This window comes from Phyllostomus hastatus, unplaced genomic scaffold, assembly GCF_019186645.2.
Source record: "Phyllostomus hastatus isolate PE091 unplaced genomic scaffold, TTU_PhHast_1.1 phas_scaffold_585, whole genome shotgun sequence".
Lineage (NCBI taxonomy): Eukaryota > Metazoa > Chordata > Mammalia > Chiroptera > Phyllostomidae > Phyllostomus > Phyllostomus hastatus.
Window position 1 is genome coordinate 8191961 of NW_025334037.1, and position 22691 is coordinate 8214651.

A 22691-nucleotide genomic window follows, 5' to 3' on the forward strand; every position below is an offset into this window, starting at 1 on the left:
TGTTTTGTCCATTTCACGAGAGGAGGAGGGCTCTGAGGGAGAGCTGCCCCCACTGTAGAAACTGGAAGACAACACCCAGAAGAAAGGGGCCATTCATCCAGGGCTGAGACAGAGCCCAGGCCGCTCACCCCAGTGGGTCGAACCCTGCACCCCTCCCTCCCTGACATGGGGAGCTGCCACTGGAAAGCTGGGGGTCCGGCACCATCTTAACCCAGGTTCCAGCCTCACTGGGGGCCACGGGCAGTGTCTCAACCAGTCAGCTTATACCAGAGCTCTCCCATGGCTAGCTCAGAGACCCTTCTTCCTCTGGCCAATGCCTGATGGCCAGCAGGGCCTGGAGGTCCTGCTTGGGGCATCATGGGAGGAAAGGAGTCAAGTTGCTTGGACTCTTTGCCTCTTGCTGGGATTGTGGCTCCTGGCTTGGACGGGCTCTCCCACCCACCTCCTCTTCTCTTCCTCCAGGTTGGGGGCTCAGTGGTTCCTTCCTTGGAGGGATGCTGCAGGACATGTGAGTGAGCACGGTGCAGGCCCAGGGGGTGGGGCCCTGGCGGGGGAAAGGGCGTCATGTTGGGGCTCAGAGGGCCAGGCTCCTGGCCTGGCCCCTCTGGTGGTGGCTTTCAGGGGTGAGTAGGATAATCCTCCCACCACTAGGCTCAGGCACTGACACAGAGAGGCAGGCCATGCCCATACTCCTATCCCAACCCAAGGCCTCTGCTTCTTGTTGGAGACAGGGGACACTGGGATATTGGGTCCAGGAGGCCAGTCGCTCACCAGCTGCTCTGCCTCCTGCTGCCCCCGCCAAGAACCCCAGCTCAGAGGCTTCGACCCCATGGGAATTCTCCCTGTGGCCAGGAGCCCTATCTGGGAGGGGACTCCTGAGTGGGACTCAGGCTCACAGATTCCCTGATGAGTCTGAGTGAAAGGTCTGTGCATCCATCCTCACACCCAGCCACTGGGACCTGCAGCCCCCAGCCACATGTGCATACAGCCCCGTCAGCCTTGGTGCCTTTGCCCACATGCCTCCCCTCCCCCTAGGGCCCCAGACCCTCCCTTGGATTTGGACCTTTTTATGCTCACCTCACATACCCCGAGGAAGTTGGGCTCAGTGCCTCAACAACTCATGTTCCCTGAATGTCCCCTGTGCTCCCGTGTGACCTGCGACCCATGTCCCTCTCCCCAGGTTCCCCGGGGACCCTGTTTCCCGTGGTCCCCGTTAGCCCTGCCTCTCCTCCACGGGTTAGTGTCCACTGCCACCCAGGTACTCCTCTTGGAAGCCCATGGAACTGGAAGCAGGCAGCCACATTGCTATTTCCAACAACGTCCCTTCTGCTATGTGACACCCCTGCTCCCTGCCTCTGGCAAAGGCCTTTCGGCCAACAGTGCATGCTGGGTAGTAAGCTGTGTCCCTTGGCCTTGCATGGGAATGCTTCAGCACTGCCCACTCACCTGGCACCCACCAATGCCAAAGCTGCTACTGCTTTGCTCCCGCTGGTCACTCAGCCAGTCTTGGTCCAGGACCCAGAGGACCACGGCCAGGACAACACTCAGTTCTCCTGCCTCTTGAGAGCAGAGAGGGATGACAAGGTCAGCTTAGCTCTGACCAGAAGTGCTCCAGCCGGCATGGTGGGAAACCTGCTGTGGTGAAGCCCAGAGGCCAGAAGAAAGGAGTCCCCCACTTCCGGCAGGCACCCTGGGGTCACAGAGCGAGTCCAGGCCCTGTTCTTGGCACTGGAGACACAGCACAGCAAGGCCCCATGGAGCTGACACTTTGGTGGGGGAGACGAGACAGTAAAATATAGTATAGAACAGAGTGGATGCGTCTGGCTTTACGGAGACTGAAGCTTTTGCAATTTGGAGGGCCTCATTCTGAAAAAGAACACAAACATACAAATCCATATTTGGAGATGTGAAAGTGAATATTTATGTAGAATGAGGACAGAACTCACAACAAATTGTGAAAAGGGCCGTGCAAAAGAAGGCTGTAGCAGAGTGTCCCACCTGCGGCCTGCGGGCCACACGTGGTTCAGGCCGTCTGTGAATGTGGCCCAACACAACGTTGTAAATTTACTGAAAACACTGTGAGATTTTTTTTGTGATTATGTGTCACAATGCATTTAATGTGTGGCCCAAGACAACTCTTCTTCCAGTGTGGCCCGGAGAGGCCAAAAGGCTGGACACCCCTGCACAAAGCTTACACTTCAACAGCATGATGAGAAGTGTGTCTCTGACTGGACAGTGACAGTGTTTTGGGTAGAAATTGGCCAAAGAGGGGTCAGGGAGGGAGGTCTGGGTGGAAGGAGAGGAGCTGCCATTTCAAGAAGGGGTTCAGGATAGGTCTTGGCAAGGAGATGTTTGAGCAGGCGAGGGCCTGGATGAGCCGTGCAATTACTGTCTGTGTGAGGCAGGGTCCGTTGCCTGTGGAAGGCGTGGCCCATTGTCTGTGGGAGGCGTGGTCTGCTGTCTGTGGGAGGTGTGGTTCAAGCAGAGGAAACTACACACGGAGGGAACAATTCCCATCCCTGTAATGGCTGTGTGAGGTGGGTGACCACCTGGCCCTGTTTGATAGATATGGAAACCAAGCGACCCTACTGTGTGCAACCTTGCTGCTAGGGACTGGGGCTCCCACCCATTCAGGGAACTGTGGAATCTTAAGGCCAGAAGCCCTTTCGAGTAGAAAAGCTGAAACTTAGACAGGGCGGAGCTCACCAACAGTATCTTCGAGACAGGTTTTGGGACTGGGCTGGGGAGGCAGCCTGCCCGTCCCCAGATCCTTCTCTCCCCTAGCCGAGAGCTCCACAAGCCACCCCAGGCATCTTCCTCTGTCTCCCCTGCCACCACCTCCTTCCAGGGCACTGAGTTGAAAGCTTCCCCCCTGATGGGGAGGGTCTCTTCTGCATGAGCACTAACGCTGGTAAAGGGACCTTCCAGCATGACACTAACTGCACCCTGCCAGTCCATCCTGCTGCCCCTGGGAGCACATCTCAGCCACGGCCGCCTCACCCACCCTGCCCCCCTAGGTAAAGAGGACGGGCGCTCCTGCAAGAAAGTGACCATCCGCATGACCATCCGCAAGAATGAATGCAGGAGCAACACCCCTGTGCGTGGCACCTGCAAGACGGTGGAGGGCAGCCAAAGATGGGATGGAGGGGTCTTTGTGGGGGGGGGGGGTGGCGGTGAGGGCCACACAGCCCACCTCATGGGCCCGCTCACACCCAGGTGAACCTGGTGTCCTGTGATGGGAGGTGCCCGTCCGCCAGCATCTACAACTACAACATCAACGCCTATGCCCGCTTCTGCAAGTGCTGCCGAGAGGTGAGCCTGCAGCGACGTTCCGTGCAGCTCTTCTGTGCCACCAACGCCACCTGGGTGCCCTACACGGTGCAGGAGCCCACCGAATGCGCCTGCCAGTGGTCCTGAGGCCTGGGGGCTAAGGCAGAGGCTGGCTGGGCCACCTCTGCCATCCCGCTTTCTGCTTCCAGCTGACCTGTGTGTGGTGGGCGGGGGGGCACTTCAGGTGTGGAGAGCTGGCTTGTGCTGAGCGTGGAATGACCTACAGAGGCACAGAGAGTGACCAGGACAGGCCACACCCACCCATCCTGGCTCCCTCTCCTGCTGCCCTCCCTCCACATGTGGGAAAGTGCCACAGCTGAGGGCTTGGGGAACTCAACTCTGTCCGTGGCTCGGGGTCTGGAGTGGGCCCTAGAACTGGGGCAGCAGCCCCTGCACATCTGTGACTCTGGCTGCAGTGCGCTTGACAGAGAGAGTGAGGGCTCTCCTGAGTAGCCGGGACCAGAGCTGGACCCAAGACCAAGTGAGGGTCAGGAGGTGGGGGCCCGTTCTCTTTCTTGGCCATGGAGAACCACAGACACAGTTACAGGAAGGGGACCTCTATCACAACACACGGGCCTGCATATAGCCACCCAACTGGAATTCCAAAAAACAAAACGGGCAGGTTCCTGGGTACAGTCTCACCAGCATCTGTGGGGTCAGCCCCAGAGACTGAGGAGTGGCCTCGGTGACATTCAAGTCCCCTGAGCCCCAAGAGGGATGCCCTGGTATTCTGTTATTGACATTGTGATGCGGGAAAGATTTAGAAGAGCATGTCCATGACTGCTCCATAATCACGCCCCACCCCCATCCACCAAAGCTGGCTTTCCTAGCTGGTGGGCTGGCCCTCATGGGGTGGTGATGGGAGGGAATGACTTCCTCAGCGGGGATCCAGCACAACTCTCAGTGTTGGTGGACAGCCCACCCCTCCAAGGGCTTTAGGTGGTGAATGGGTACCTTCAGCCTGCAAGGGCAGCTCCTGGCTTTGCAGTGGCTGTTTGTCCAAGAACATATCAAAGTTGGCACCTGGAAGGGCTTCATTGTGGGTTTTGTGGTTCCGTCAATTCTCCGCTCACTGCTTCCTGGGACTGTTTAGCAGGAGAGCATCTGTCAGTGGAAAAGGCAGGCCCTATGTGTGTGCAGTCTGAGTCTCTGAGCGTCTGCCAGAACTTTGTCTCCGAACCGGAGTGTCTCACCTAAAATCAGGGTCAGGGCCCCCCTCCACATCCTCCTCTGCAGCGACCTCCCTGCACCCCCAAACACACACCACCATGCCACTCTGTGCTGCGGGATCCAAACAGCAGAATGCATAGGCCCCAGCACCGTCCTATATATCTGGGTACATGTGGCTGCCCTATGCCCCTAGGGCCGGGGTTAGGGTTCTGTGCCAGGACAGTCGCCCACTGTCCCTGTAGCCTCTTTGTTCCTACACCTGTATTCTGTTTATATATCCAATAAACCATGGGAAGACATCGGGACTCTGAGCATCTCTGAGGGTGTCAGGCTCACTTTGAATCTGAAGGAATTTCAGCTGTGAAGATAATACCCTGTTATATGGCCCTGGAGGTCACCCCAAATTTCTCCCCACCCATGCCCAGCACCGTGTTCCACATAGGACAGGCCCTCAGTGGGCGTCTGCTGGGTGGAATTGAACTGATAAAAGACTGGCTCCTAGGGGATGGGGCGGGGAGAAGGAAGAGGTCATTGGGAACTGGGGAGGTGGCACCCAGGTGAGGGGTCTGAGGAATGGCCCCAGTTCTGGGGGCCCAGGGACAGATGTTTCCCACACTGGATGTGAATGGGGCAGGCCCTGAGGGTTGGCCTCTCAGGGTTTCTGCATGTACTTCCCCATTGTTCTCTCACAGAGCTCAGTATGTTTTTGCAACCACTGTTGCCTGTGCTAGGGTTAGGGAGAATCCAGGGATGGGGTTCTCTGTGGCCTTTCAACTTAGGGAACTTTAGCACATCGAAGGGGCAAGTGGAGAATGCTTTGCTGGTTGTCCCATGTGGGGAGGTGTTGGAGAGGGGAGGTCTGAGGAAGCACCTGCCAATAAAAGGGGACACCTTAGGGTCTGAATTAGTGCTTAGGGTGCAAGAGCTTCACCCGGACTGGAGGGATGGAGCATCCCCTTGGGAGCTAAAACTTGGAAGTTCTGGTTGTTATTTCATAAGTGTCTCTGCTCACGGTGCATCTGTCTGCTAATATGTGCTCTGAGATTTTTCCTAATGAAAAGAGAGTTGTGCAGCCTCTTACAAAACACACTTCTAACTAAGCAATAGATCAAACAAGAAATCAGAGTGGAAACTAGGCAATATTTCGATCTGTGTGATTGTGAAATTACGACACATTCAAGTTGTGAGACGCAGCTAAAGCAGTACTTAGAGGCACAGCTAGAGCCTTAAATGCATACATCATGCTTCCTGATTTCCCATCATTGTGGCCAAAGATGGGGTGGAACAGGGCTTCCATGCTTCTGCATCACATGATGGTCAAAGGCTCGTAATTAGGCATTTTCTCAGCACAACTTGAGCATCTAGGTCACATATCAATGGCTTTCAGATGCAGTTTCAAACCCTCAACTCAGCAGAACTTGACTTCAAACATACCTTTAAATAGAACAGATTGTACAGTACTGATTCGATTATATAGCAAGATGTTTAGATTAGGACATAAGGTGGTTTCTCCAGTCATTGCTGGAATGCCCATGTTCCTAGCTATTCCCCACTCACCTCCCCACCACTCCCATCTGCTTACATCCAGGGACAAGCAGGCAGGGCTGCTTCTAGTCAGCCGTTGTGTAAACAGGCAGACGGCATCAGGTAAAGCCAGCCCTGGCCCGAACATCTTTCTGCAGCCTCAGTTTGGAAGGGTGGCCTCGGGCATTCAGACGCCTGTTCTTCACATCCTATCTGTTGCCAGTGACCCAGCTTTGATGGCTTGGCCCGCCTTGGCTCCAGTTGGCACCAGCATCTAGGCCACCTGCTCCACCCCCACCCTGTAGTTACAGGTGGCCCTAGCTTTGGTGGTCACACCCCCTCGGAGGAATCGTGGAATTGCAGTGATCCTGGATTTTCATCTCCCTCCTCATCTTCACTCCAACCCAGGCACCTCCTCCTGCCTGCTCCTCCTGGAAGCCAGCCTCCCCACCCCAGCCTTTTGGCCCAAACTCCTAGTCCTGCTCCTCCATCTGCCTCCTGGGAAACCAATTCTTTTAGGCTAAGACACTTTAGTAAAAGATTAACAATCAAACCACCAATAGCACGATACCTTGCTCCACACTGTGGGGAGGACATGAGAGGGTAAGGATTTTAAATCCTAATCAGTGGTGCCCAATTGCCCTCAAAAAGCTAGAACTAGTAATGTTGATATGAGTTCTCATTGATACAATTCAGAGATGTCGATTTATATTAAAGGCACATACACCCTTTGACTAAGCCATCCTTTTTCTAGGCAGATGGAGTAGGCCACACCGGGGCCCACCAAACATGTCCACTGGCTGGTGCCAGGAGCCTCTGAATATGTGCCCTTACACAGTTACAGGGACTTCGTGGATGTGAATAAGTTAAGGCTCCTGGATTATGCAGGAGAGTCCGGTGTAATCACAAGTGTCCTTACAAGAGAGAGGCAGGAGGATCAGAGTCAGAGACAGGTGATGTGACAACAGGAGCTGAGGCTGGAGTGACACTTTGAAGATGAGGGAAAGGGCCACCGGCCAGGAATGTGGACAGCATCTGGAATCCGGAAAAGGCAAGAAAATAGATTCTCCCCTGGACTCTCTAGAAGGGACACCTTGATTTTAACCCAATGAAACTGATGTAGACTTTTGACCTCTGGAACTGTAAAAGAATACATTTGTGTTGTTATAAGGCATAAGTTAGCGGTAATTTGTTACAGCAGCAATAGGAAACTAACACAGCATCTAAAGAAATAATTCATACATGTGCCAGCCAGGAGGCTTATTGCAGCTTGGTCTTAAGTTTTAAAAAAAATGATAATAACTAAATGCCTAAAAAGAGAGAGTGATTAAATAACCTGGTATATCCAGCCATACCATAAAGTATTATATAGCCCTTTTGTATATGGATGCAATGGGCTCTCCAGGATAGGTTGAATGAAGAAAGGAAATTGTGGGTCAGTTCCCACAGAATGACCCACCTCTGCACATACACACACACTCACCTGTATGTCTCTTCCCCTTGAAGGGTTTTCAGGGCTGAGGAAGACCCCAATGGGCTGCTGGGGCCAGCTGGTTCAATGGTAGTGCTGGTCCTGGAACAGCCTCTTTGGTTCTGAGGGTCCCAAGGCTGTCATTGTAGACAGGGGCACCTATCGCATCTCCCCCAACACCCCTGTATCCTCCCCACTCTCTGTGCATGACTTAAAACCCCAGAGGTCACACACACCAGACAGGTAAGAAACGGAAGCACACTGTGGGAAGATGAAGAGGATAAAGGGGCTAAATATACAGTGACAGGAGACTAGACTTCAGGTGGTGAGCACACAATGTAATGCACAAGTGATGTATTACAGAATTGTACACTTGAAACTTATATAATGTTGTTAACCAATGTCACCCCAATAAATTTAATTTTTTTTTAAAAAGGAAGAAACAGAAGCCCAGGACCCAGCCACTCAGAGAGCTGGTATCAAGCTGGGCGGCTGCCCAGCTTGCAGCCCCTTGTGACGTATTTGCAAACACGAGGGGTTTTGAGCCCCAGAACCATCCCATTTTCCTTGCTTCAGGCTCAAGTTCCAGCCCCAATTTTCTGGGTTTAATCCTCTTCCTGTGGAAATCAATAAGGACATTGTGATGGAATGATTCACGTTCAAGGTCAGGCCACAGCAAATTGGAGGCGACATGCTGATTTTACTGCCCTCACTGAGCTGGGAGCCAATCCCGCTCACAGACCCCGTAACCCTTTCCTTGCCAGTCCGGTCAGTTGTGTCAGCGCCCACTTCAGCCTCCTCCTCAGGGTCCGGGTCCCCATGGCCTGTTCACCCATGTGTGGCCCTACCTTTCACATGTCCCCACAGAGTCCCACACACTTACCTTGGTGGTTTGGGGAAGGGAGATGGCAACCAAAGACGGAATCAAACAGGAGCAACTTCAAACTGAAGGTCAAACACTATGTGTGTAAGTTCACTGGCCATATCCTGCCCCAGAAAATCTCTCTCCCAGAAGCAGGAAGTTCTCCTCTTCCAACCCTCTTTTCAGAGTTCCAGACCCTCTCCTTCCTGTGTTCCTGGGTCGTCCCATTTAGGGAGATGGAAGAAAAAAGGTGACAGAATTCCTCTTCTTTTTCTTTTTTAATGTACAGCAAGTCAGACCTTTCCTGTGGTTCAAATACAAAAGTTTATTTCGAAGGAAGGGAAGGGGAGGGGAGGGGGGAGGGGAGGGGGGTTGGGAGAGGGGAGGGGAGGGGAGAGGAGAGGAGGGGAGGGGAGGGGGAGGGGAGGGGAACAGGTGTTCCAGAGTAGCTGAGACATTGCAAGCAAAACAATTCAGAGACCCTGGCTCTTCTGTCCTGAGTCTACCATCATCCGCAAGAACCTTCCAAAAGTGCTGTGCTAATCAGCATCAAGCCAGCCTGGGAACAGTGCAGGGAACATACTATGGAGGTTTGGGGGTGTGTGACTGAAAGAGGCTTGCTTTCTTCCACTCAAATCCCACTGGCCAGAACTCGGGGATTTAGCCACACCTAACTGCAAGGAAGGCTGGGAAATGTAGTCCAGCTGTGTGCCCAGGTAGAAGAGATGGCTCAAGTGCACAGTGTCTTTAGTGAGGAAGTAGAGATAGTGCAGACAGCTCTGAGGAGGTTAGCTGAGAAGGAGAGAAGAAAAGTAAGGCATGAGATCAAGAAAGGGTTTACTTGTTTGCTGGTTTGAAGAAGGCAGTGACTTGACCATGTCTGGAAGGAGCCAGTGGAGAAAGAAGACAGGTTTTACTGGGAGAGAGATCAAGGGTCTCAGAAGGCCTGGGATGAGGAGGGACAGTGATGGATAAAGGCACTTCTGGCAGGGCAGTCCTTGCCATAGGTCTTTAGTCATCTCTATGTCCCCAATGTCTGACACAGGGCACTGAAAAATGAGTCAGAGCATGCCTTTAAACATGAAAGTGAGAAGCCCGGGCAGCAAGAAGTTAAAGGGCCTAGGGTTGGACCGCACCAGGGAGCCAGGTGCCCGCCCCCCACATACTGTGGCGGTGCCAGTTAATCCCCTGCAGCAGGCAGGAGGCCTGCACAGCTGTCTCTTCCACCCAGCCCGCTGCCCAGAGGTCCTGGCAGCCCAGGGAGTTGGGGGTGGGGTGGATAAGGTGGATAACAGGGCAGGTAGCTGGTTCAACCCCTGCACCCTCGGGAGAGTGAGCCATTCTCTAGGTTTTCCACTCAGCTCCCACTTGCCATGAAGACCCACCTCCCTGTGGGCCAGTGCCCTAGCCAGCTGAACCCAAAAGCCATCCTTGCTCCTCCTACACAGCGTCAATTCCTGCTTCTGCACCTTTGCCTGAGGCCTTTGCCCTACCTGGAATGTCCTCTTCCTCCATCTTCCTAGGTAGTTCCTGCCTAACCTCCACTCCAGCCTTGAGATCCACCTCACTGCAAAACCCAAGCCCACAGGGTTGTTCTCTTTGGTCTCTAGGCCACGACACCTCTAGGTTCTATTTGTCTGGCGCATCACTTGTGTCTCTGCTCTGCTCAGAGCCAGGGGATGTAGGCCTGGCTCCTGCATTCATTCATTCTTCACCCACATTCTGTTCTCAACAGATGAGGACCCTGAGGCCCAGAGAGGTTAAGCGACTGCACAGCTGGAGAGTGGAGTCAGGACTTGAGCCCATGCTCATTCGACTCCAGAGTCCACACTCACACTTTCCTCTTCAACCAGGACAGAGTATGAAGAGGACTGGTGGGGGCCCAGTAGCTCATTCTCCAGGGCCCTTCCTCCAGGAAGCTGGGGCAGGGGGATTGAAAAGAGGGTTCTAGTCCCTCTTCAGCCAATTACCAGGTAGAGGATGTTGGCAAATCTCAAGCTTCAGTCCTTTGTTGTGAGGAGGAGTGACAGGTTCTATATCCCAGGGTTGGCATACGGGTCAAGTGAGATCATAGATGGCAACAGACTGGACAACTGCAGAGGCCGTGACCATGTGTGAGGCTGCCCAGCTGAGCCAGGAGATCCCAGCCCAGCTGTGCCCAGGGCAGGAGAAAAGCAGGAGCAAAGAGCCCGACTGGCCCCAGCCCAGCCTTCATCCAGGAGCTCTGGGGCTCACTGCTAAGCCTTTGCCTCTCCTGTGCCCCCCTGCCAACTGTGTATTCTGCTCTGTTCTACCCGAACTAAGGAACGGGAGAAGGAGCAGGATGCAGCGAAGAAGCCTGGATTTCAGGGTCAGGCTCTGTCTCTGAACAGCTGTATGATTTGGCCTCTCCAAATTTCACTTTTCTCATCACTAAAATGGGAATGAGGATCTGGCAAAGTGATGGTGAGAATGTTTATAGGTGAAGCACCTGATCTATGGCAGGCCTCTAATGAATGGAGCTATTGGTATCACTCTGGACAGGACCTTAAAGATCATCTTCTTTGAACTCCACACTTTCAGGAGCAGGAAACTGATCCTAGAGAGACAGTGACTCACTCAAGGTCTCAACTGCAAAATGAGCAACGGTGAAGGTAGCACCAGACTCTAAATCCAGTTTTCCTTTCATTGCTTCCTCCAAGGAGTTTTCCCTGAGTTTCAACCCAGGCTGGGCCTCCCTGATCTGACCTCACAGCCTCCAGTGCCTGAATTACCAGTGGGGCCTTCCAAGCCCCCTGCCTCCTTCTAAAACAGGAAGCTCACCAGATAGGACCCAAGCCCCTTGTTCCTGCCTTAGTTTCCCCAACAGTAACAATCTCGAGGCTGGGTTCTCTACAAGGTGTTTGGACTCCTCTGGGGACATGTCTGGGACTTAGCTGGGCTGGGTGACATTAGCTCTGAAATTGGAGGGGAGAAAGAAGTAAGAGAGGGAAGGGTTAAAGGCTCGGCAGCTGGGGAGGGCAGACTGCAGACGGCCCAGCCCAGTACTGGGAGGCCTGGGCCATTCCATTCCTTTGCAGATCAGTTACACCCAGCTGTCTCCCTCCCCACCTCAGTGCCCCTCGGATTAGGCGGGAAAGGATCCCCGGCCTGCAGCCTGCACACGGCCCATGGGGAGCAGCGCCTGCAGCCTACGCCTCCACGACAGCTGCTGAGTGTCAGGCAAGAACATAGATCAGCAGGATCCTGGCAGAGGTGCCCCCAGCCCAGGCCCTGCCCCCAACATGTGCAGGAGGGCCCCCTGAGGAGAAAGGGGGTCTGTAAGGGATTTGGGAGGTACAGGGAAGGGACTGCTCCCAAAAATATCTCTTTGCCCATATGTCACTATGCTTCAAATTCCACCATTAGACATCTTAAAAACTTTGGATCCTCCAAAGACACCAGGTAAAATGACACTCCATGGCGTAGCTGGCATTCTTATGCACTGCTGGATAGGAATGTCTTGGTAAAATTCATGAACATTTTCTTTTTTTCTTTTTTTAAAGATCCTGAATAGCTTCAGCAATCTTTTTTAAAATAATGTTTTATTTATTTGTTTTTAGAGAGAGGGGAAGGGAGAGAGAAAGAGAGGGAGAGAAACATCAATATGCAAGAGACACATTGACCAGGGACCTGGCCCAAAACCCAGGCATGTGCCCTGACCCAGAATTGAACTGGTGACCCTTTGGTTCCCAGGCCCACACTCAATCCACTGAGCCACACCAGCCAGGGCTGAATATTTTCTTTTACAAAGTATATATGAAGTCCCTCAAAAATGCCTATTCACTTGTCCAATAGTTTCACTGAGACTTTAACTCAAAGAAGACCTTAACATAAATAGTTTATAATATGGAGAAAAAGTGCTGTGGGCTACAGTTTTATGAAAAAATAAAAAGCTCATGTCATGAATATTCTTAAAATATTCAAAAAGCCACATGAAATACACAGGAAAATTCTAAACTAGCAAATATCTGTACCTACAATGAAAAGCATGGTACATTTCCATCAATAGGCCTGATGTAAGAAATCTCTGGAAGCTATACAGCAAATGGGAAGGAGCATAGTGTACAGGTTGGGCAGACTGCCTGGGTTCCAATCCTGGCTGCTTCAGTCACTAATGCTGTGACCTTGGTAACTTACTGAACGTCTCTGAACTTCAGTTTCCTCGTCTGTAAAACTGGAATAATAGTTACAGTAGCTGTGAGAATTATGTGAAGATTCAAGGAGATCGTGTGTGGGAAATATCCCTGTGATCACACCAGCAAAAGAACCAGCATCACCCAGTGAGTGAATGGTTATGGTATGTCTCCCCAGCCAACCACTTACAGAGCTGCCGATGAACCCCACACAGCACCATTTCTGATCAATCTAGACTTTATTGTAAATATTATTAGTCAATTAAAACTCACTAGCTTTTTGAAAATGATAGACAAACCCAAAATGGTGTCTGAGTTGAAATGGCAGTGGAAATTTCCCTCAATGAAATACTACTGGTTTAAGAAACAGGAAGGACGTGAATAGTATTTTAACTAACATTCCCAGGATGACTCAGGAAGATCTTTACGTATCCAGAAAATAGGAGAATTATATGTAAAAGCACAATCAGAAAACAAGAAGCAGTTTTTAGAAACTGAAAACATACTGACCTCACAACAGAGCACCCTGCAACTGAAGACCTAGCCTACAACTAGAAACTAGAAAGTCAGAAAGAATACATGAAATATGTGTGTTTAGACATTGGACAACAGGGTGCAGGGCTGGGATGCTCAAGAGAAAGGAAACAAATGAAATGAGTCTTACTAGAAAAATGCAATTTTCTGTCTGGAAGCATTTTCTGGAGCAGGGCACAGGAAGAAGCCCCAGCAGAGCACAGTGGGCTCACTGGGTTGAAGAGACAGAGATCAAGTTCAGGCAGTCTGACACAACTGGGTTTGTGTGGCAGAGTACCGGAGTAGAGGGAGCTGCATATGGAAAGAGCTCCAGAAATCTGCATAGATTAAATCTGTTGCTGATTACTGAGGAACACACGAGTAGGGTAGAAATTCATAAGGCTGAGCACAGAGCTGTTGGTCATTGTAAACTAAGCAATTCTTGGAGCTTACATGGGACTGAGGGACACTCAAATTCTTACCAGCCAGAGAGGAGAGACATCACTGAATATCCAAGGCACTTAGCTGACCCTCTAGAGGGGGTCACATCTTAGAAATAGGACTAAAGTAGACCTAGAGTAAATTTTACCCTAAACTTGCCCTGATTAAGCTTTGAAATAAGCCTCAAATTGACCATGGTGATACACAAGTAACCTAATTATAAAATAAAACAATGTATAGCCCTGGCCGGCATAGCTCAGTGGATTGAGTGCGGGCTGCGAACCGAAGTGTAGCAGGTTCGATTCTCAGTCAGGGCACATGCCTGGGTTGCAGGCCATGGCCCCCAGCAACAGCACATTGATGTTTCTCTCTCTCTCTCTTTCTCCCTCCCTTCTCTCTCTGAAAATAAATAAATAAAATCTTTAAAAAATGTATAAATATTTTTAGAAGAAAAAAATCCACTTGACACCATAATAATAATGTCCAAATTTCAATAAAAAATGACTAGACATGCAAAGTCACTGAAAAATGTGATTCATAACAAGGGAAAAAACTCAGTCAATAGAAAAAGACATAGAGCTTACAAAGATGGTGATATTAGCAGACAAGAACTTTAAAATAACTATTACAAATATGCTCAAGAATATAGAGGAAAAATACAAATGTAATGAAGAAAGAAATGGGAAGTATAAAGAAAAGAAAACACAATAGCCAAGATTCAGAAACATTCCAAGTGTCCATCAGTAGATGAGTAGACAAAACAACTATGGGATATTTACACAATGGAATACTACTTGGCCATAAAAAAGAAAAAAGTTTTACCTTTCATGACAGCATGGATGGACCTGGAGAACATTGTGCTAAGTGAAATAAGCCAGTCAGAGAAAGACAAACACCATATGATTTCACTCATGTTGGAATCTGATGAACAAACTGAACTAAGAGACTCATAGATGGAGAGCAGGTTGACAGACATGGGGTGGGGGGTTAGGGTGTGGAGGGATGGAGCAAAAAGGACAAAGGACTCATGGACATGGACAATGGTGTGGTGATTGCAGGGATGAGGGAGTAAAAGGGAGATAAATGGTAATGGAAAAAGTACAATAAAAAAGAAGAAAAGAAAATGGAACTTCTAGAGATGAAAACACAAATCTTAAATAAAAGTGGGATTAACAACAGATTAAAGACTTTAGAAGAAAAGATCAGTGAATTTGAAGACATGAGAGAAACAATCTGAAATGAATTTCAGAGTGGAAAAAAAGTGCTGAAAAAAAGTGAATAGAGCCTCAGTAGCCTGTAAAATAATATAAAGCGATCTCAAATCCATGTAATTTAAGGACCAGAAGGAGAGAAGGGAAGGAAAAAATTATCTTAAAAAATGAGTTAAAAATAATAATAGTGGCTGAATCCAGAATATATAGAGAACTCCCACGATTTGATAACAAAGAAACAACACAATTTTTAAAAGGGCAAAGGACTTGAACAGACATTTCTCCAAAGAAGATGTACAATGGCAATAAGCACAAGAAAAGCTGCTCAAATTGACCGAATTGACATGTAAAGGGAACTCCACTCACCAATGGAAGAATACTCATTTTTTTCAAGTGCATGAAAATCTTTCACCAAGAGAGAACATATTCTGGGCCATTAAACAGCCCTCATAAAATTTAAAAAATTGAAACTATATCAAATATGTTCTCTTACTAAACAGAATTTAACTAGAAATTAATATAAAAAATGTCTTGGAAATCCACAAATTTTGTAATTTAAACGTGTTTTTATAAATAACCCATAGGTCAAAAAGGAAGTTGTATGAGAAATTAGAAAACATTTTTGAATTGAATAAAAATGAAAATATGACATATTAAAATGAGTGGGATGTAGCCAAAATACTGTGCAGATGGATATTTGTAGCATTAAATGACTGTTTAAAAAGAAGGTAAGCTATAAATCAATTTTATGTCTTCAGCCTAAAAAATAAACAGAAAAAAAGAGTAATTAAATACAAAGCAAGTAGAAGGAGGGAAATAAGAAAGATAAGAAGAGAAATCAATGGAATTAAAAGGGAAAAAGTTATAGAGAAAAATCAATGAATCCAAAGGTGGTTCTTGACATGATCAATAAAATTGATAAACTTCTAGCCAGTCAGACTAAGAAAAAAGAGAGATGATACAAATTATCAATATCAGGAATAAATGAAGAGACATTACTACAGATCTTACAAGCACTAAAGCAAAATAAGATATTGTGAAAACATAATGACAATAAATTTAATAACTTAAAGTGGAAAAATTTCTTGAAAATGCAAACTACCAAATGTAACTCAAGAAGAATTAGATAATCTGAACAATGTATCTATTAAAGAAATTTAATTAGTTATTTTAAAACTATCCAAGGAAGAATACACCAGGACCAGATATCTTCACTGACAAATTCTACCAAATATTATGGAAGAAATAATACCAATTATTTGCAAAGTCTTCTAGACAGTTAAAGAGGAGGAAATACTTCCCAAATCATTTTATGTGGCCAGCATTATGTGACCTCACAGTGAAACCAGAAATAGACATTATGAAAATAACAAACTACAGACCAATATCCCTTATGAATATAGATATAAAAATCCTTAAGAAAATATTAGAAAATCAAAATCCAGCAATATAGAGAAAGAAGAGTATATCATGACACATACCTGGGCTTATCCCAGGTATGTAAGTTTAGTTTCATTGATTTAAAATCAATGGAACAGAGAAAGTCACTGTTGACAGGGGAATAAGGAAAAAACATAATATCTCAATAAATGCAGAAAAATCATCAGACGAAAGTCAACATTCATTCATGATAAACACTGTCAGCAAACTGAGAATAGAAGGGAAGGTCCTCAATCTGGGAATAAATACATGGCAATAATTCTAAAAGTCTTACTAGTTAATGATGAAAGACTAAATTCTTTCCTCCTAAATTTGAAAGCAAAGGTTAAGATATCTACCTGTTCTCATTATGTCTATTCAATGTTGTACCAGAAGTTCTCCCCATTGAAATAAGGCAAGAAGAAGAAGAAAAGGTATACGTAGGTTGGAGAGGAGAAAGTAAAATTGCCTCTGTTTGCAGATGACATAATTATCTCTGTGGGAAATCCCAAAGAATCAACAAAGAATTGATGGAACTACTAATGAGTGAGTTTAGCAAGGCTGTAGATACAAGGTCAATATATCACCAACAAAGAATTTGAAATTACAATTTAAAATAAGTTACAGTGTCAGCTAGGGCTATAATAACAAAAATATAGTAAGCCAAGGAGCTTCAATAACAGAAATGTATTTTCTCATAGTTCTAGAGGTAGGAAAATCCCAGACCAAGGTGCAGAATGATTTGATTCTTACTTCTCCTGTGTTGTCACTAATTTACTGTCATGAGCACCCAGTGGAGGTCGATGCAGAAAAGCTGCAAGTTAGTATGAATGATCCTTTTGCTTGCAGCAATTCGTTTTAAAGTTTTACCTCGTGAAATAAGTCAGATAGAGAAGGACAGCACCGTATCACAAGTTTGTATACACAGAGAACAGGCTGGTGGTTTCCAGGGGTGCGGGTGGGAGAACTGGGTGAAGGGGGTCCACAGGTACAAACTGTCAGTTATAAGATAGACAAGTCATGGCGATGTAATGTACAGCGTGGGGGCTAGGGTTAGTTACACTGCGCTGCATATTTGAAAGTGGTTAAGAGTGTAGATCTTAAAAGTTCTCATCACAAGAAGAATTTATAGCTGTGTGGTGAAGGATGTTAACTAGACTTATTGTGGTGATTGTTTCACAATATGTAAAAACACTGAGTCATGTTGTACACCTGAAACTAGTATAATGTGTCAATTATACCTCAATTAAAGAGAATAAATTATTTGATGTGCCAAATTTAAAAAAATTATCTCTATTCTTTCTGCCTCTTTCTATGGCATCTAGATCTCTTCTCACATTCTGCCATAGGTAAGCAAATGCTCACGTGTCTCTGCTTGGATGGCCTGGTCTTTCCTCAGAGTTCAGACTGTGTGGTTACCATGCAACCTCCACCTCTAGTGCATTATTAGTTATCTACTGCTACATAACAAATTACCCCTCAGACACAGCAGCTTAAAGCAATACATAATTGTTATCTCACAGTTTCCATGCCTCAGGAATATGGGAAGGGCTCAGTGGGGTGGTTCTCACTCAGGGTTTCTTATGAGGTTGCAGTCAAGCAGTCAGCCAGCCAATAGACATCTCAAGACTTGAACGGGGCTGAAGACTCTTTTCAAAGACCATGCTTATGGCTGTCAGCAGAACCTAGATCATTGCTGGTGGATGGTCAGCCACTTTGGTTCCTTGCTAGATGAGCCTTTCCATAGGGCTGCTCACAGCATGACAGCTAGCTTCCTCCAAAGAAAGTGATGGCTGATGGAGAGAGAGACAGAGAGAGGAAGGAAGGGAGGAAGGAAGGAAGGAAGGAAGGAAGGAAGGAAGGAAGGGAGGGAGGGAGGGAGGGAGGGAAGGAAGAAGAAGAAGAAGAAGTGGAGGAAGGGGGAGGAGGAGGAGAAGGAGGAGGAGGAGATACTTATGTAACCTAATCTTGAAAGTAATTTCATATCACCACTTCTGCTATATTCTACATCTGAGACTGACCCTGGTATAATATGGGGAGGGAGGAATTACACACGAGTGTACGTACCAGGAAGCAGGGATCACTGGGGGCCATTGTAGAAGCTGATTACAGGATGGCTTTAAGAAATGTTATGACTTTGCAGTTTATACAGTTTTTTCTTTTTGTTAGTGTGGGAACAATGAACAAGCTCTGCCAGCTTTCTACAGCCTAGGCATAAGCAGAGGTCTTGAGTTTACTTATATTTAAGATGAAATCTCATGCTTTTAATCTCTTTGTCTTACTGTACTTTATAGGGTGGGGCAAAAGTAGATTTACAGTTGAGAGTATGTGGAACACAGACTTCATCCTTGTATTAATATTGATATTTATATTATTTTTCACATGAACAACTGTAAATCTACTTTTGTCCTACCTTGTATTTTGAAAGAATTCCTGGCACTATTTTTCAGTTCACTGATTCTGTCTTCAATTATTCCCTCCCCAAGCAGATTTTTATTTCCAAGAAATCATGAGAGTTTTTTTAAATCTATGTTACTGTATTATGTAGAATTATTTGTGCATGCTCTTGAAACAAATACCCCAAATCACAATGACTTATCACAATAAAGGTTTCATCTCTCATTTGTCTCACAGTCTGAGCAGTCTGTTGCTCTCCTCAGAGTGTCTCCTCCAAGTGGTGAAGCAAAGGTCCCAGCTCCTTACAGCTTATGATGCCAGCAGCTCCATGCCTGGCTGCCAGGTCACTACTATGACAGGGGAAGAGAAAGCATAAAGAACCACACATACGGTTTTTCACGGCCAGCCCTACAAGTGGTGCATATTACTTCTGCCAACTTCCCAGTGATGGGGAACCTGGTTCCATGGCCCCGATCTAACTGCAGAAGGGCTGGAGATGCAGTTTTCTGGTGAGCCCCCTGAGGGGCTTGGTGAGCATGTACTGCTCAGTCTCTATTATGTGTTATTCTGTGCATGTGACAGCCTCTCACATTTCTCTGAATATAGTCATTAGAATCGCACGTCCTTTTTTATTGCCACCATGGATGATGTTATTTTGCAGGGGCTCCCTGTAATTGTTCAGTTTAATGACTCTATTTCAAGCTGTTGTATCAGTCCAATCTAGTGTTTTACATCTTCCAGAAAAGTCTTAGGACTTACAGGTGATTGCTATCCCTCTTTCTGGCTGTCTAGGGCTACTGTGGTTTGGTTCTTAGTTTTCACATTTCTTCTCTTATCACAATAATATTTTGGCAATGAGATGAACAAGAGGTAGCAACTTTTATATGGTCGCTCCATAACTGCAGGTGTTTGAGGTGCTCCGGGAACTTGTCATGGTGCCTCCCTGCACTGAGCTCAAAGATTCCCTCAATCGTGGCAGATCATGATAGATATTAGATATTGGTTTAGATATCAATTTTCTTCCTTAAACTTCAGCTCAGCTCTCTAGCTCAGTGGTCACAAAATACAGACTAAGGAATGTGAACAATAAAGCTTTACCAGGGTGTTCACAGAGCTTAGTTTGAGCTTGGTATTTAGAAAAGAACTCCTCTGTTTGTCTTGGAGTAGAGAGGAAGCTAGGGGCAAGATAGGGCCAGGTAAGGCCTGACTAGAGATCCTTGCCCAATAGAGATTAGTTTAACCAAACTAATGAAAGCATATCTCTTAGCATTTGAATACAAAACAGAGAAGAATCTGTTAGTTTGATGGTAGGAGAAGAAAGTGGAAGAAAAAAAAGTCTGGTATGCAGTAGAGGCCATAGGAGGCGGTGCCATGGGGCAGCAGACCATGAGTGAGTGGGACCATGAGTCAGCAGAAGCCAAGAGTTGCCAGGCATGCTAGCAAGCAGAGGGTAGGAATAATTGACATATGACAAAAGACACAGAGATATCTATATGTGGTAGTGGTTGGCATGGAAGAAGCAACAAATCTGTGGTGCTGAAGAAGAGGTTACTAGAGAGTGAATATTTTAGGCTTTGAGGACTAACAGGCAATATGAAAGCGATTACATGGGTACTTATATAACGACTAAAATGTACCCATTTAATAATGGAAAAGCCTTCTTTGCTTGTGGGCTACAAATAAACAGTGGTTAGCTAGGTTTGGCTCATGAGTTATGACTTGGTAACTATCATCATGGGTCCATGGGTGGGCATGTAACCCAAAGTTGCCCAATTAGACTCAAGAGAAAAACTTAATTCCATGGTTGGGGAGAGATTACTTTCCTCTTTACCATTAAACTGAATAAAGGGGTGGGGATCCCCTTCTTCTGGCAGCTACCTTGTAATGAGGAGGCAACCATCTTACAACATGGAGTAAGGCAGACCTAAGAAACAGAAAGAACCGGAATCCTCAATGACATGGCTGAGCTGCCTGATCAACGGGTCCTGAGGCCTACTTTATCTCTGAACTTTTTGTAAAGTGAGCTAATAAATGCTCTTACTGTTTGATTCAGTCTGAGCTGGGTTTTCTGTTATGTGTTGCCAAACCCATCCTGCACCCATATAATCACACTTCCATTAGTAAATGAATCTCTACTTCATGAAAAAGAAATGGACTCACATAGGCAAGAGCCTAATAAGAATGGGCTCCTTGCTTTTTAGACTTAGCCACTTATCCTCCTCTCATTCTCCAATGATCTTACAAACTGGTCCTTGACCTTGGCTCTGACGCTCTCCTCATCTCCAATCTGTGGGTCCCAGATCTGTTGAGACAACCTTGGTCCCCATTGACTATGAATGCAACTTCAGCCCCTAACTTATGCCTATTATAGGTCCCCACACTAGACAGACCCATAAGTGAGAGCCTCACGGCCTGGTTGTCATCCTGGCCCTGTGTGGTCATGCTCCTCTCTCTAGGCCTCTACATACAATAACTGGGCTGGACTATATGTCTCATGGTTTCTCCTAGCTCTGACATTCCATGATTCCTGAACTCTGAGATACATCAAATTCTACCCAAGAGATGTCTGTTGTCTCCCTTTTTCTTGGAAATTCTAGTGGCCACTTCCTTCTCCAACCCCTTTCTATAAGCTACATCAACTCCCCCCGCCCCTCATTCTGAGCCTTGCTCCAATTTCCAAGCTTTCTCCAGCCTCAGCTAGGTTGAAAATCAAGGAAAAGAGAAGGCAAAATTTTTAGTCCTGCTTTGGGAAGGGGTGTAAAGACGGGGTCAGTGGGAGAGAGAAAAGAAGTGGAGGCTTTTGAAATGAAAGCCGGGCCAAGCTCATCAGAGATTAATGTAGGAAAAGCCCAGCTTGTCTGATAGGGTCCAGATGGTGGGCAGACTTGCAGAGGCTGCTGACAGATTCTGATGGTCCACAGCCTGCCTCCCACTTCTCATCCTCTTCTTGGAGAAAAGTATGTAGGCCCTCGTCCTCTTCGGAAGTCTGGGATTGCCCCAGGACTATTCCCAGACAAGGTGGGGTGCTCTGGCTCCTTAGTAGCCACCTAGTCAATGCCTGTATACGTGGGTGTGCACTTTCCCACAGACACACTCACACAGAGAAAGAGGAAGAGAGCAGACATTTGACCCGGGCTCTCTTTCTTCCATGGGAAGCCTGGCCCGGAGGAGAAAGGCCCCAAAGCATACCCCAATCTTGTTCACTAGCTGGAAGTCGGTAGAAAGAGTGTTGTGACCACCATCACAACTTCAAACCCTCCCTCAACTACCCACATACTCAGTCATGGCCCTGTCTTTTCCTTCTCTTTCTAGCCAAGCTCCTGCAGAAGGTGATCTCCATTTGCTACCCTCTGCTTCCTCACTCCTCAACTCCTTGTCATGGAAACCATCCTGTTCCCATCACTTTGTTGCTAAATTTAATGGACACATCTCAGTCCTTAACTGTCTGCGCCTCCCAGCCTTATAAAACATATTGGTAGCTCCCTCCTTCTCAAGCCTCTCTCTCTCTTTCCTTCCTTGAACATTGCACTTTCCTGTCTCCACCGGCGGCTCCTCTTCTGCCTCCTTCACTGGCTTTTCTTTTGTTGCCTTTCCATTGCCTTTCTTTCCTTAAAGGTAGGAGCTCCTCTCTGCACTGTCTTCAGTTTTCTTCTCTCAGTGCACTCTCCCTGACATGTCTTCTCTTCCAAAGTCTTTACACACCAGCTCTAGGCTGTTCCAAAGCAACACCATCAGCTTCAGTCTCTCACGGAGCCCCTGATTTATCCACCCATCTGCCTCTTTAACAATCCCTTCTGGGCACCCAAACTCAACACAGCTCAGACCACAGCCCTTGTCTTTCCCCAACTTCTCCTCTGGGGTTTCCCAACTCAGGGTACCATCATCCATGCAGTTGCCAGAGTCAGAAACCTAAGACTCATCACACCCCCATATCCTCTCAGCACACGGGACCTATTGAGTCTACCTCCTAAATATCACCAGGACTCTGCTCCTTTCCATCTTCAGTGACTGTAGGCCTCTATACCTCTTTCTCTCTCTCCTGAAAAATTGAAAGCAGCTCCCATCTGATTAATCCACTTCCATCCTTGTCTTTTCCAATTCACTTTTTAAGAATATCACCTGGTCATCATTCCATTCTTATCCTATTCTCTGCCTCCCCAACCCCCACTCATGGGATGCAGCCAACACTGCTTACCTTG

General features: G+C 47.3%; 1 protein-coding gene across 1 annotated transcript in view; it reads left to right on the forward strand.

The window, feature by feature from the left end:
• The window catches only part of OTOG (otogelin), a 71438-nt gene extending 68021 nt beyond the window's left edge, over positions 1–3417 (forward strand). Inside the window, exons 54-56 of the mRNA XM_045825506.1 lie at positions 463–508; positions 3018–3097; positions 3217–3417. Coding sequence (XP_045681462.1) covers positions 463–508; positions 3018–3097; positions 3217–3417 — 327 coding nt within the window. The remainder of the gene's footprint in view (positions 1–462; positions 509–3017; positions 3098–3216) is intronic.
• The last annotated feature ends 19274 nt before the right edge of the window (positions 3418–22691 follow it).